General features: G+C 40.0%; 1 protein-coding gene across 1 annotated transcript; it reads left to right on the top strand.

Annotated features, from left to right (window-relative positions):
- The first annotated feature begins 9,238 nt into the window (after positions 1-9,238).
- Positions 9,239-14,160, top strand: LOC125234815 (esterase FE4-like). Its single transcript, XM_048141222.1, is given in 4 exon segments — positions 9,239-9,532; positions 11,555-12,650; positions 12,653-12,797; positions 13,842-14,160. Coding segments are annotated over 4 exon segments (1,617 nt in total). The 5' UTR covers positions 9,239-9,370; the 3' UTR covers positions 14,056-14,160.
- Positions 14,161-15,159: the final 999 nt, after the last annotated feature.

The following is a 15,159-nucleotide window of genomic DNA, read 5'->3' as shown; positions in this document are numbered from 1 at the left end:
CCCATAGATTTAAGCGACCATCTTTGATTTTTGCCTTTGAAATTCTTCCGAGTTCCGATATCGGATCGGATAATGTGATCTTAAACGGGTGAACCGATTTTATTGCAGTTTTTTAATTGATGCAGGCATTCTATTTTTGTTAGTCGGCAGTTATTTATCAAAATTGGTTCATCCGTTTAAGTCTATTTATTTTACATGTAATGTTATTGTGCGAAAGATGCGGTGTGATAATATTTCTAGTCTGACTAGTTTGTAGCAAGCTAGAATAGTCTGAAACATATATTTTAAATGTAATTTAATGCCATTGTGTGACATACAGGAATTGTGCAATAAATCACTTATTTAAAAATCGCGTTTTTTTTACTGATCTAAACGAAACACATAATTTTTATAATTAAATCAATTAATGAATTGGTCATTTGATATTTGCCAGTCGCTTTTCGGTGAAGGAAAACATCGTGAGGAAACCGGACTAATCCCAATAAGGCCTAGTTTACCCTTCAGGTTGGAAGGTCAGATAATGACAGTCACTTTCGTAAAAACTAGTGCCTACGCTAATTCTTGGGATTAGGTACTAGTTAAAGCGGACCTCACAGGCTATAAGCCGTTGCAAATGCCGGGATAACGCAACAATGCCTCCTATTGGTGGGTTCAAGTTAAAATGTCACGCTGTTTTGTGTAAATCTACTTGAGTACTGAATATTATATTTTTCAGTACAGATGGTGTTTTTTTTACGCACTAGTTCGAGAAGTGGTTCATTATATGCCAGATCGAAACTTTGGAGGGCCATCTGTACTGAAAAACGTCGTTCGATACACTTGCGAAAAGGAAATTCGTAACTCGTGTCGATTTAAAACACTCCCTTCGGTCGTGTTTTAATTTATCGCCACTCGTTTCGAACTTCCTCTTTTACGCACTTCGAAGTATCGAAATGTACTATTTCGCACTCGTATCGTAATGTACTCGTACTTCATAGTTTCTACTCGTTCTCATTATAAGTAAAATATTCCGCGTAGATTATTGAGGCGACCGCATCCGCGGCGAAGTTAGTGCCATTATCAAGTTCCATAAATCCATAGTCGGCAGGTAAGTGCGGCTAAACGTGTCTTGTCGGCGGACAGCAGTAAGTCGTCACTTCCAGCCACCGTAAGAAATGAACTGTGCGACCAAACATTCAAACGCCTATCGAGAGATTTTTTGATGGATAGACCGTTTTATTCTGTTAATGAATATATGAATGGTTATTTTGACGATCCACTACAGGAGATAATAAATGGAAATTAATACATTTTGAATACCATGTTCTAAATTAGGTTGTTATTATAAATCGATATATTATGTTATTGAATTTCTTGTAATTTGACTTATATTTGTGTAATTTGACGATCCGCTACAGAATTAGATACTCGTATTGTTAAATCATTTATTTTTAGAACTAGGCATTATGAAATTATTTATATTATTTTATTTGACGATCGTAATATGAATTCTTGTAGATTGACATGCAATTTATACTGTAATTTGTAGTATGAAATAAATGAATCTGAATTGAATCTGAATCTTAAAAAATCTCGTATCTCACGCTGTTCCTCAAAGTTAAAATGCAGTAAGTCTATATGCATTCCATACATACTTACTACAATCACCTATAATTTTCTTTTCATTGACAGACGAAGATACAAGTTTTTTTTTTAAGTAGTGACGAAGTACAAGAACAGAAACCTTGATATATAATACGGGACAGACAAAGCCCAGGATACAAAAAAGTGTACCCCTGAAATGTATGGTCCTTTAGGCTTAAAGCTAGATGGCGCTGTTTCGTAGCCTAGAAGTGGCCAAAATCATATTTTCCCCAAATTTGACGTATTTTTTTTTTATACCACGTCGGTGACAAACAGTTATACGGCCCGCCTGATGGAAAGCGGTCACTGTAACCTATGGTTTTTATTCTTCTTTATATTAATGTCATGATATCACGTCAATTCACATTATGAAAAAAATAAATTTGTATGCATCATCCGTGTAGTAGTATTTAATAAATGTAATAGTATTTAATAAGTGGCGCTAAAAAAATCGAGGTACGATTCTTAGTATGAAGATTGTAAATCCTTGATCGAAACTTATCAAGCTATCTCTTCTGTTCCCTGCATACCTACTGTAACCTAGCCAATGCACGCGACAGTCACAAGTCGCAACAGCCTTCAACTCCGAGGCAGCAATTTGCCTCGCGACCGGCCGCCGTCGCCAACTTGCCTCGCGACGAGACGTCATTGATTTAACTCGGAGGCTGATTCGAATTTCTGAACTGACAGATTGAACTCGATTTGTATAGTCAGCAACAAAACAAAGTGCTAAATATATGTAAACAAGACTTTATGGCCTGTACATTACGGTCATGTAATCAAGAGTGAACAGGCATCTTCTGGGCGAGCTCACTTCATCGTAGGCCGCGTCTTTGCCTTTGGCTAGTCTGTGGCCAAGAGTAAGCCCATTTATAATAAATAAATAAAAAATGTATACATATTTTTGGCACTTTGGCTGTTTTCATAGCTTCTTGATGACTGTACAAAAAAAAAGAGTTGAATCTGTCGTTTTAGAATTTATTACGATCTTGATCGCCATTTTGATAAATTCTCCAGTTCGTCAAAACCACAACAAAATGTTAAACTAGAATTGACTTTTGTGAGACTAACATACTTAAGACCGTTTTCACAATATCCGATCCGATATCGGATGTCGCACAGATGTCATATATACCATAGATCAAGCAAACGTATCTACTTAGCGTGTCAAATGAACTCAGTGAAATCCACTGAGTTGTCCGTCTTTAATCACAGCTTGCAGCTTTCGGGCGTCAATTTTTGTAAGTTGAAGTCAATCAAAACATAAAAAATGCCTCGTTACGTGATATTCAATTGCAACAACACAAAAATTATGAACAATCAAGAGCCTGAGACATATTTAAAATTACAGGCAAGAAACAACTTCAGTACAAAATTTGACACGCTCGGCCCCTATACAAATAGATGAACTTGTTTCTTCTATATAAATAAAGTTCTGTGGGATGTCGGAAGGATTTCAATGGAGAAAATCCAAGATGGCGCCTGCAATGTATGGGATATCGGTCCTACATCCAATATCAGATCGGATAATATGTGAAAACGCACTAATGCTCGACAGCGTAAATATCACGAAAAATTACATTTGAAAGTTGCTTTCGTGCAGAACAGATTATCAATAAGAAGCCATTAATGTCTTGCATTCGCAATGCATCTCAATTTGTCGATTGGATGTCAATACCACTTCAAAAACGTGAAACGAGTGGAACGATAGCGAGGAACGTTTTTATAAGGAGCTCCAGTAAAGAGGGGCTATTCCGGATGGAATAGAAAATGGCGCACAGCGAAAATATCGACCAGTACTTTGAGTTCGATGTGACGATTCTTCGGTTAATTTTAGAATGAGTGGTCTGAGGTGACCTTTTTATTTTCTATGGAAAACATCACTAAAGAAATAATAAATAAATTAATCTCTGATCACCTGTCATAGGAAAAGCAGTATTTGACGCAATGTTTCCTAAAGGTGTCACCTTGGCTTGGGTCAAAACTGACTTTCGAACCTCAATAACATTTTATTTTTACATATGCAAACTAAATGGTGTACATAATAAGTGTTCCGGATTTTAGTTTTATTTTGGGTACTTCCATTTCATAACTTTTTGGGGTGAGATGGGATTTCATACAAAGGTGGTTTTGGAAGATTTTTTTATCATATTTTTTAAATTATGAATCTATAGCTCCATTTTCAATTGTAATTTATTATTTCAGTGGCAGTAGTATTAAAACTCCATTTCACCCCCCTCCCTCATTCGTTCCTTCTCTTCCCATTCATGACCCAACTCCCCCGCGAACCCTACTCACCCCAATTTTCAGTACGTATGAAGTCAATATACTGGTCACATCCTACACCGCGCATCTCCCGCACGGCACACGTCGACAATCCGCAATGGCCCGGCACCGCGGCTGCAGCCGCCATGTTTACTAAGTAGATAATATATCTGCCTCATTGGCACGATGTTTTTGAACTAGGAATAATCTTATGGATATAAATTTGGTATGGAGATAATTTGGCCTGATGAAGGGGAATAGGATTTTTAGGATTCCATGCCTCAGAACATCATACCATAGATTAAATATAAGAAGATCACACCATCCCATACCATACATTGAAATGCGACCGCCTGAGAACGCGCATACACTACACCACACATAGATGGCGCCACAAAAAAATGCCTTGTTGCCATAGATTATTTGTAGATTGGCGTTAAGTGTCACTTTCGAGACATAAATCTATGTAAAAAGTGACACTTAACGCCATCTACAAGTATAATCGAAAGCTACAAGACATGTAGTGTATGCGCGTTCTTATAGACGGTCGCATTTTAATGTATGGCATTGGCATATTCAATGAAGATACATATTTAATGTATCTTCTTATATTTAATCTATGATCATACATAGATAGGATCACTTCGTTGTACGTCGGCCGGTCTGTCAAGATTACATTTTCAATCAATTTGAAGTGTTATAGCTCCATCGATGTTGTCGATGATTCCGCCAAAGTAAAGGTTTTAGAAAAGCACGCATTTCATGAAGACAATTAGCTGGTGAACCCTAATTTTTTTTAACCCCCGACGCAAAATCGATGGGGTGTTATAAGTTTGACGTGTCTGTCTGTCTGTCTGTCTGTGGCATCGTAGCTCCCAAACAGATGAACCGATTTAGATTTTTTTTTTGTTGAAAGCTGAGTTAGTCGGGAGTGTTCTTAGCCATGTTTCATGAAAATCGGCCCACTATGTCGGGGTTTTTCAAAATTTTAATTTTGTGGTTAGGTTATATACTCCAAATAGTCTAAATAACTACCTAATGTTTATTTATCTCTTAGGTATCAAAATTGCAGTAGAACTGAAGCATACATTAGTAGATAGGTAATTGCGCACAAAGGGAAAGTTTTTCAAACGATACAGCTCGCGAACTTGCGCGAACTTGTTGCAACTTGTAACGAGGCCTGATTATGACAGCCACTCGCTGTTTTCTACTTCTACCTCCAACGGCGGCGAGGGAAAATGATGATGATTATTTAAAAAAACCGGCCAAGTCCGACTCGGACTGTTTTGCAAAAGTTCCGTACGAAAATAGACAAACGTCGTATACTTTATACTTACCTAGATTTTCCCAGGGCGTGTATAGTCATCATCATCCTCCTTGCGTTGTCCAGGCATTTGCCACGGCTCATGGAAACCCGGGGTCCGCTTTGACAACTAATCCCAAGATTTGACGCAAGCACTAGTTTTTACGAAAGGGACTGCCATCTGACCTTCCAACCCGAAGGGTAAACTAGACCTTATTGGAATCAGTCCGGTTTCCTCACGATGTTTTCCTTCACCGAAAAGCGACTGGCAAATATCAAATGACTTTTCGCACATAAATTCCGAAAAACTTATTAGTGCGAGCCGGGGTTCGACCCGCGACCTCCGGAACGAAAGTCGCACGTATACTTACCGCTAGGCTACCAGCGCTTCCAGTATTATAGATAAAAAAAATGTTTATTAAATTAAAAAAACTGACATAAAATTGTACAACCATATCCGTGATCCCACTACTAGGCGAGGCCTGTGTCGTGGTGACCATTTGGTGATAACATCATCATCATATCTGTTTTCCCCTCACTAGCTCGGAAACACGTGTTTTGTCCTTTAATACCAGCGGGTAAAAACGCATTTTATCCACTAGTGGGTAAAGTAATTTGACCTTGAATAAAGTCAAATTAACTGCTTTAAAATTGATAAAAGTAGGTGAATCTAGTAATAAAGATGATTTACCACCCGTGGAACTACTGGAAGCAGTGATAATAGTACATTGTGCAACAAGGGAGGTAAGGGGGTCATTAAATACGAGTGTCCTGATATATTCACGACAGCCGCAGGCTGGAGTGAATATAGACACGAGTATTTAATATCCTTACCTCCTGAGTTACACACAATGTTTTTCATCACATTTGAGAGAAAAATATGATACAAAAAAAAGTCATAAGGCAAAACCTTCAACGCAACGACGACGCAAAGACCAGTAGTGTATCTTCATCTATATCAGATTATTCACATTAAATTCCATTGTTTTTGATAACACACACTTTTTGAACGAAAACAAACACGAAAGTCCTGCATAAATTAAATGCAATGTTCAAAAAAGCAATCATATAATTGAACTAAATTTTTACTTATTTATCATTAATTCATTAATTTTGATCTGTTGTACTCTCCGTTGCTAGGCAACGGTGGGTGCCTCGCGCTGGCACGCGGTCAAGCGCGAGTCGAGAACATATTGTCAGATTGTAAATTATAACGATTTATCTGAGTTAAATTTACGAAATAAATGCAAAACAGACTGAAATAATTCTAAAACATAAATAAATTGCATTTTTCATACCGTTCTTTTGTAGCTTAATAGTCAAATTTTGGTTGTGCAACAAAAATCCTTGGCTGATTGAAACATCCTTTGCCTGAAGTATTGTACGGGTTGTATTAATTTTTAAAACTAAATCCATTATTCCCTTGGGAATAAAATAGTACATTATGCTTCAGTACACGTAGACGCAATGAGACCTTTAAACAGCAAATGTGATGAAAACGCATTTTTTGCGTTGTAGTTTCCTCGCTATAGTGAGGGGAAAAGTTTTGTGTTACACTCGGGTGCAAATGTATTTTACTTCTCGTGTGTTAAAAAACTCGCAAGTTCAGGATTCTATTCTCGAACCACTCGCTTCGCTCGTGGTTCAACTATAGAATCCTTTCACTTGCTCGTTTTTCAATTCCACACTCGGCGTTAAAATACAACTTTGCCCCCTTGTATAACAAATAACTATTATCACCCACTGCTGAGGATAGGCCACTCTTCTGCTACGCCACTTGTCCCGGTCCTTAATACGCTCATCTAGAAATGACCCGTAATTTTCCCAACGAACCAACGGACGCCAGGCACTTCTTACATCTGTGGGCCACTTGCTCCACCCGCTTAACTCGAGGTTAGTGTTCTGTCAACTGTCAAATTCCATATACTAGAATCCCACCGAAAATGGAGGTTCGTTTTCACATTATCCGATCCGATTTCGGATGTCGGAAGGATTTCAAAGGCAAAAATCCAAGATGGCGGCTTAAATGTATGGGATATCGGTCCTACATCCGATATCGGATCGGATAATGTGAAAACGCACTAAGCGGGTACCATTCCGTTAACATTTTAGTCCACTTGCCATCATGCTATCTAGCAAAAGTCAAAAGCATTTACTGCATAGGTACATAATTATCTAAAGACTAAACGTTGCAATTGTTTTTATTTTGAACGTTGGTAGAAGCTGTAAAAAAAATAGCTAAACACATTTAGCCAAAGAATGCAAACGGACGCAGCGAGAACAATTCATTTATTTAGAGCAATTACGGCGGCTAATAAAGAAAAATACGAGTCGCTAATTGTTATAAAGTGGGCGGACATGGAAATGCGCCGGCTTGGAGATCCGCACCTTTGTTGCATTCCGGACTCAAGTTATACGGTTCCGTACGTAAAGGAGTGAAATGATTACATAAGGTTCCGATGTCCGAATGTCATCTCTATCAATGTCCGATATCGGATGTAGGAACGATGCGGTGTGGCGATGGAGGCGCGACAAAGATGGCACCTTCAATATGTATCTGTCCGTCGTACCTGTAAATATAATATTTCTCCTGACTGTCCTAGATCCGATATCGGATCGGATAGTAATAATTATGTGAAAACGCTCTTTGAAAACCATCCAAACCATAGACATAGAAAAGATCTAAACTAAAGAGCCTTTATCATCCTATGAGGTATCGCTTTTTCTCTCCAACTGTATGAGAGTTATATGAATTTTAAGGGCCACTTGCACCAATGAAAATGGAGGGTTAACCCGAGGGTTAACCCTCCATTTTATATGGGATTTGATAGTTGATAGCCCATTAACCCTGACTTAAGTGGTCGGTGCAAGTGGGCCTGTGAGCTATCACGCTATTATCAGTCACATATACTTCTTATGTCTTAATAGAAAAGTGGTGCCATGTTGACGTCAAAACCTGTCATCTTTGGGTTCCTGTGTAAGATCCAACCAGTTTTACTCCTGAATCCAGGTCAACTTGACCTTCCGGCACGTCCCACTGCAGCCGCTTGCATAACTGCACTTTCCCTCGCTGCACTCGCGGCTGCACTCGCGGCTGCATCTCACTAGATGCACACACTGCGTGCAATCTCGCAAAAGACAAGTTTCTTGAAGTGCGGGTAAAAGTGCAGTCGTTATTGTGTTGTTTTTGGACAATATGGCGGTTACATTTTTGGATCGATGCGACTAGTTTTTTTAACGATATTTTGTGTAATATGAACTTTAGTTAGTAATAAACTAAAAAAAGCGCTGGTAGCCTAGCGGTAAGTACGTGCGACTTTCGTTCCGAAGGTCGCGGGTTCGAACCCCGGCTCGCACCAATGAGTTTTTCGGAATTTATGTGCGAAATGTCATTTGATATTTGCCAGTCACTTTTCGGTGAAGGAAAACATCGTGAGGAAACCGGACTCATTCCAATAAAGTCTAGACCCTTCGGGTTAGAAGGTCAGATGGCAGTCGCTCTCGTAAAAACTAGTGCCTACGCCAAATCTTGGGATTAGTTGTCAAAGCGGACCCCAGGCTCCTATTAGCCGTGGCAAATGCCGGGATAACGCAAGGAGGATGATGAGTTAGTAATAAACTGTGGGACTTCATCGCGCATGTTGTAATATTACCTCCGACCCCTAAATAATAAAAGCTTGTAATAATTGTATAAAAATCGTAAGAGTTTCAATAAGAAAATGTCAGTTGCTTTGTATGGGAAATTTTATATCAAATTGATAAACAAAATTTTTTAGGTGTTTCTACATTATAAACTTTATAAAGTAGATTTAGAGAGATAGAAGTTTTGCATCTAAAACTTTTACTTTTCGAAATTTGTTTTTTGATTTTATGAACTGAAGCTAATTATAATCACAGTATCTAGCTACCAAAGATAGTACCTGTTACAAAGACATAAATTGGTTACCTACTTACGAATGTTTTGAGTAAATTGCATAATGATAATCAGATAACGTTTAAAATGACAACGTAGTCTCTCAGATTCTTATCACTTTTAATGAACAAATTCAAGATGCATCTAACTACAAATAAACAATATTGAATGGACAAAATTAGAATCAGTAGTATACTTAACTAGCAAATAAGTTCAAAATGCAGTAAATTCAAAATGCATCAACCAACAAATATTGAGTGGATAGAATGAGAATCAGGAGTATAGTAGCAATATGCTACGTGAAGGCGGTGCTGAGCGTCTTCACGCCGAAGGTCAGGATCGAGCAGGGCGTGCTGAGGGGTCTGCGGAGCTTCTCCGGCCAGCGCAGGTTCTATGGCATCCCTTACGCTGTCAGCACGAGGTTTCAGGTACGTACTTATTATAAAATATATCAAAGTATTGATATATCCATTGCAATGTTTTGTATTTCAGCTCAATGCATATGAATGTAGTTGTGCTGTGTACTATGTGTCTCTACAATTAGTATACAAAATAATAGATGAACTTTATTGCGTTTTTTTCTCACAGCGCCCTTAGTAATAAAAGCCACAGTTATACTCGATGCTCTATCTACATATACAAACAAGTTGACAATTTAACTACGCTACCCACCGAGAGGTGACGCTAGGCCCCCACGAGCGGTGGGGCTGACTCGCGCTGTTAAGATTTTTCCTGCCACATAGGCGTTGCGTCGAAAATCAGCAGAACCAAAACTGAACAGATGTTCTGCGATTTCGGTGGTCTATCCAGTTTTTCCCCTATTGCCTTAGATGGTGTATACCTACCAGTCTGCTCCGACTTCCGGTACCTTGGGTCATTATTCCAAAATGACGGAAGCATCGACCGTGACGTGAAAAATAGAATAAATGCGGGATGGATGAAATGGCGACAGGTCTCAGGGACAACATGCGATCGACGGATGCCCCTTAAACTTAAGGGGAAAATCTATAAGACGATTGTGAGGCCTGTTGTATTGTATGGATCTGAATGCTGGGCGATAAAGGTGGAGGATGAAAGGAGATTGCACGTAGCGGAAATGAGAATGTTGAGATGGATGTGTGGAGTGACCAGAATGGATCGGATCAGGAATGAGTATATTAGGGGAAGTTTGAAAGTTGCGCCTATAACGGAAAAGATGAGGAGTGGCAGGTTGGCGTGGTACGGTCATGTAATGAGGAGGGATGAGTGTCATATAGGCAAAAGAATGTTGGAGATGAATGTTGATGGATGGAGAGGGAGGGTAAACCCAAACAACGATGGATGGATTGTGTGAAAGAGGACATGAGAAAGAAAGATGTGAGTGTTGAGATGACGAAAGATAGGGGAGAATGGAAGAGAAAGACATGTTGTACCGACCCCACATAACGTGGGATAAGGGTAGGAGGAAGAAGAAGATAGGCGTTGCGTCGAAGGCACTTGTGTTACAAGTCAAAGTCAAAGTCAAAATTTCAAAACAATTTTGCACACTTTTTGATGCCCTGCGCAATTCAATTTGCTGACGGGCTGAAGAGGACTGTAAGTGAAATTTTATGTCGACTGTAATTAAGTTTTGTATCGATAAACTAGATTTCAGCTCAAAATATGATGTTAAATATGGTGTTAATATGTGTTATGAGTATGTATAGTGAAAGTCAAAATCTGCAAATCGCAGAACAGTTTGACCTGAATTGATGAGAGGTAAAGAAAAATCAGAAGTCACATTATATTCGGCTAAAAATCATCCTAGGTATAGTGCTGGGGTGTACCTACAGTACCTACACCTAATTATACGGAAAAAAAATAGTTATTTGTTTTACAAGGGGGCAAACATATTGAACCGCGAGCACACCAACTGTTAAAGGCTTACTTTGCTATTCGAAAACCGATAGCAAAATTGCAATTTATCCACAAGAGTGCAAAGTAATTTCATACAAATTTTAACTTGATGTCCTAAGCTGACTGGTAGAATTTTCCTATAAGTGATGATTTTGAGTCATAGATATTGGATAAATTGATGGGATTTGATTTCTTAGTTTCATGTTTTATAGTCAGTATTTTGTTCATGTTGGTGTGGTAAAAAATTTTGTGTTTCACTCGGAGGCAAAGTTTCTTTAACCTTCGTGCCTTGAAACCCTCGCAACGCTCAAGATTCCACTTTTTGAACCACTCGCTACGCTCGCGGTTCAATATTGGAATCTTTCGCTTGCTCGGGTATCAATATTGGCAGGTGCGATTAAACAACAACTTTGCCCCCTTGTAACACAACAATTGTTATAAGTATTGATCCCTCACTCATTAAGAATAGAGCAAAATTGCAGGCATGTTTCTGTACTTACGCCTTTATTGAGTAAAAGAGAAAGGTTCCCGCAATTCTATTTTTTGTTTATTCTTGTATTTTCTTTTGTTTCCAGCCCCCGAGAGAGCCTCCCCCCTGGCGCGGCACGTTGCTCGCCGTCCGCCGCTTCGGCGCGTGCGCACAGAGCGTCTCCTTCCTGTCCCTGGGCTCCGAGCACTGCCTGCGCCTCGACGTGCACGCCCCGGCCTCCGGCTCCAACCTACCCGTCCTCGTCTTCATCCACGGAGGCGCCTACTACTACGGCACCAGAGCACACTACGACCCCAACTATCTAGTCGCCAAACACGTTATAGCTGTCATAATCAACTACAGAGTCGGAGTTCTAGGCTTCTTATGCCTGAATGGAGTCGCCAACTTAGGCCTGAAAGACCAAGTTGCTGCCCTCAAGTGGATAAGAAGGAACATAGGCGCGTTCGGAGGAGATCCAGACAATGTGACGATAGCCGGCCAGAGCGCCGGCGCTAGCGCGGCCGCTATGCATTTACTCTCCAAATCCAGTGAAGGTCTATTCCATAAACTTATCCTTATGAGTGGCACCCCTTTGAGCCCTTGGGCGTTTAACTTGGAGCCTCTAAAACCGGCTTATGAGGACGCTAGTAAACTCGGTCCAGCCAGGACTGAACAAGACGTATACAACATTTTTATGAACGCGACGTTAAAAGATCTGTTGGAAAGCACGCATGATAGATCAGTAAGCACCAGATATTTCAAATATTCTCCATGTATGGATGTAAACTTTCCTGAATCTTTCTTTTGGGATACTCCATACGACATCATTCGATCTGAATCTTTGAGGCCAGTCCCAATGATTTTAGGATACGCCGATGTGGAAGGTATGTTGTTCTACGGACTGAACAGCGATCAGGATTTTCAAGAATGGAACTCAAACTTCGCCCAAAGACTGCCATCCGTTTTCTCCACGTGTTCTAAACTGGAAAAGAAGAAGATAGTCAAGAAACTACGCTCATGTTACTTTGGAGGTGATAGGATTAATAGTAAAAACGTGAAAGGTGTAGTGAATTATTACTCAGACTGGATAGCATATGCATCGGTGAATGCGTTTTCGAAGCTAATGGTGGAGAAGTCAGCTCCTGTGTACAACTACATGTTTTCGTACGAAGGGGGGAGGAACTTCGCGAAGGGGCTGGTCGGGTACAGGGCGGGGTGGCGGGCGCCTCGCATTCGGACGACATCTTCTACATCTTCAAGCCGGCGGGCCTGGGACTGCCGGTCTCTGCTGAGGATAGGCTCTTCATAGACCGGCTGACTACCATGCTGGCTAACTTTATGAAGTTTGGGTAAGTTTTGTAAAATGTGAGTCCTACTTTAGATACATGGAACATGGAACATCTAATTTGTACCGGTACCATGGAACATAATCTTTGTAGTTCCTAGAATTTAAAAACTATGGTCATTTATGAATACAATATGAAAATACTTCGCTTCCACGAGTAGGTATTCTCGATGAATGCGAATTCAAAGACCCTGTTAGAAATGGTTTTGCAAATTATTTTCTTACTAATGGCACTAATGGGCTTGGGCTATATTTATAAACTGGCACCTGAGGCCAACTATGTTATTTGCATGGCGATGCAATCCCACGTTATAAAATACAAAGTCACAGACCCAAACGTTGCAAAAGCGCAATGCTCAGACGCTGTGATCATACTGCAAATCGCCTTGCGTAAGTTCACCTGCGATGTGGTCAGCTGCTTACTTGTGCATAATAATTATTCAGATAAACATACTGGCTTATGCACCCGTTGTGCTCTTTGACACGACCTGGGCACCTTTAAGTTATTCTAACATATTTTAAAAGAACGCAACTAATTACTGATGAATGCATTTTATGATTGTTTTTGATTTTATTGCGAGCAAAATTCTCCACAGTGCGCTCACTTTACCACATTAAGGAGGACCTACTTCTAACCATGGTCCACGTGTTGCTATGGTCCATGGTTCTTTGTTGCACTTCTAAAAGTGACTAGTGACTACAAATCAACACGTCGAACGTGATTTTAACTATAAAACTCCCGTGAGACTCATACATATTTAAAAATATTTTAAGCGGGTTACTCACGTATTAAGTCGATATAGCATTGGTCCTTTGTTGCACTTCTAAATATGACTAGTGACTACGAATCAACACATCGAACGTGGTTTGCGGTGCCCGCCTTGAAGATTTTTATCTATCTATATATACACTTGATGCATCAATGTCACAGTAAACTTTTCAAAAAAAGTACTGTGTGAAAGTGGTGCTCTGATAGCAGAATTTTGCCCTAATATTCCCTCAAAGTTTAATCTACAAATAAGTATAGATTTAAAACCTTTTTTTCCAGCAACCCCACCCCCCACCGGACTCCACTACACCCAGTGCTCTGGCCCCTCGCCAACGCATCGCTCAACACTCCTACCATGCGCCTGGGCAACCAGTTCACAGTCATTCCCGCTCCAGAGTCGCATCAAGGTCGACTTCTGCTGAACTTGCTGTGTCGGTATGGAAAGAAGGGATTTGTGCCTTGTGAGAGTGAAGATCTTTGTGGAAATGAATAGGTATCTTCCTGCCACACGTGAATACATCCCTCAACTGTCCTACTATGCGCCTGGGCAACTAGTTCACGGTGGTTCCCACGCCACAGTCGCATCAAGGTCGACTTCTGCTAAACTTGTCGGTATGGCGCCTGGTCAAACCGAAGGCTATTTGATGTCTTTGTGATAGATGTGGAAGATCTTTGTGGAACTACTGGCCACATGAGTGCGCCTGGGCACCTCATACGTGAATGGCGTTAAATGGTTCTAAAATTCTATATGTCTATGTCTCATCTACCTATCTATTAAACCAGAGTGCAGCGTGATAGCTGATTCAGAGTTACACCAAGATTTCTAGGGTGCCGACCTTCCAGAAGGATGACAAAAGAACTTAATCATGGCCACAGATACGATGGAGCAAGCTCGCCCAGAAGGTGCCTGGTGCACTATGTAGCATAATTAGTAGTTAGCATTCAATAAGTAGGTCAATTTCATAAATAATTAACTAAATATAGAACGTCAGGCACTTTATTCTGGCTCCAACTACAGTATTCTATAGTTTCTCTGCTTCCTACGATTTCAAATTGAAGTAGATTATAAACTCGGACATTTCGTTCTTCGCTCCCAAAGATTCTCAAAGGCCAAACGAGCTAGTCCTTTGTCTGGTTGTGTAACCAAACGAGCACGAAATAAACTACAAATCCGCAAACATGCGGGCCGACAGTCCGCGATTTATAAATATGCAGATCAAATATTAAAAGGAGAGCCGCAAGATGATCCCGGGGCGCGCACAGACTATACACTCGTAGAAGCGAAACTTTGTCCTCTACGCCTACGTCTTTGACATTGTACTGGTTGTACCTAACTAATATCTAATACATTGAATCGTATGGATTTCTTTATCTAAAATAAATTAATTTTATTAGCGGTAGCTATTCGGTAAAGGAAAAAATTCAAAGGTGTATGTCGAGTCCTCAATTCGCATTGAGCTAGCGTGGGGACCATAGCAGTGGGACGTATAAAGACTCAATAATTTATTTATTTTTCATCAATATTTTCGTATGATTATATTTTGTATGTACCTATATAAAACTCTGACTTGTGCATGATAGATAGATAGATAGATAT

Source organism: Leguminivora glycinivorella, chromosome 16 (genome assembly GCF_023078275.1).
Source record: "Leguminivora glycinivorella isolate SPB_JAAS2020 chromosome 16, LegGlyc_1.1, whole genome shotgun sequence".
NCBI lineage: Eukaryota > Metazoa > Arthropoda > Insecta > Lepidoptera > Tortricidae > Leguminivora > Leguminivora glycinivorella.
This window is presented reverse-complemented; position numbering and strand designations above follow the sequence as displayed.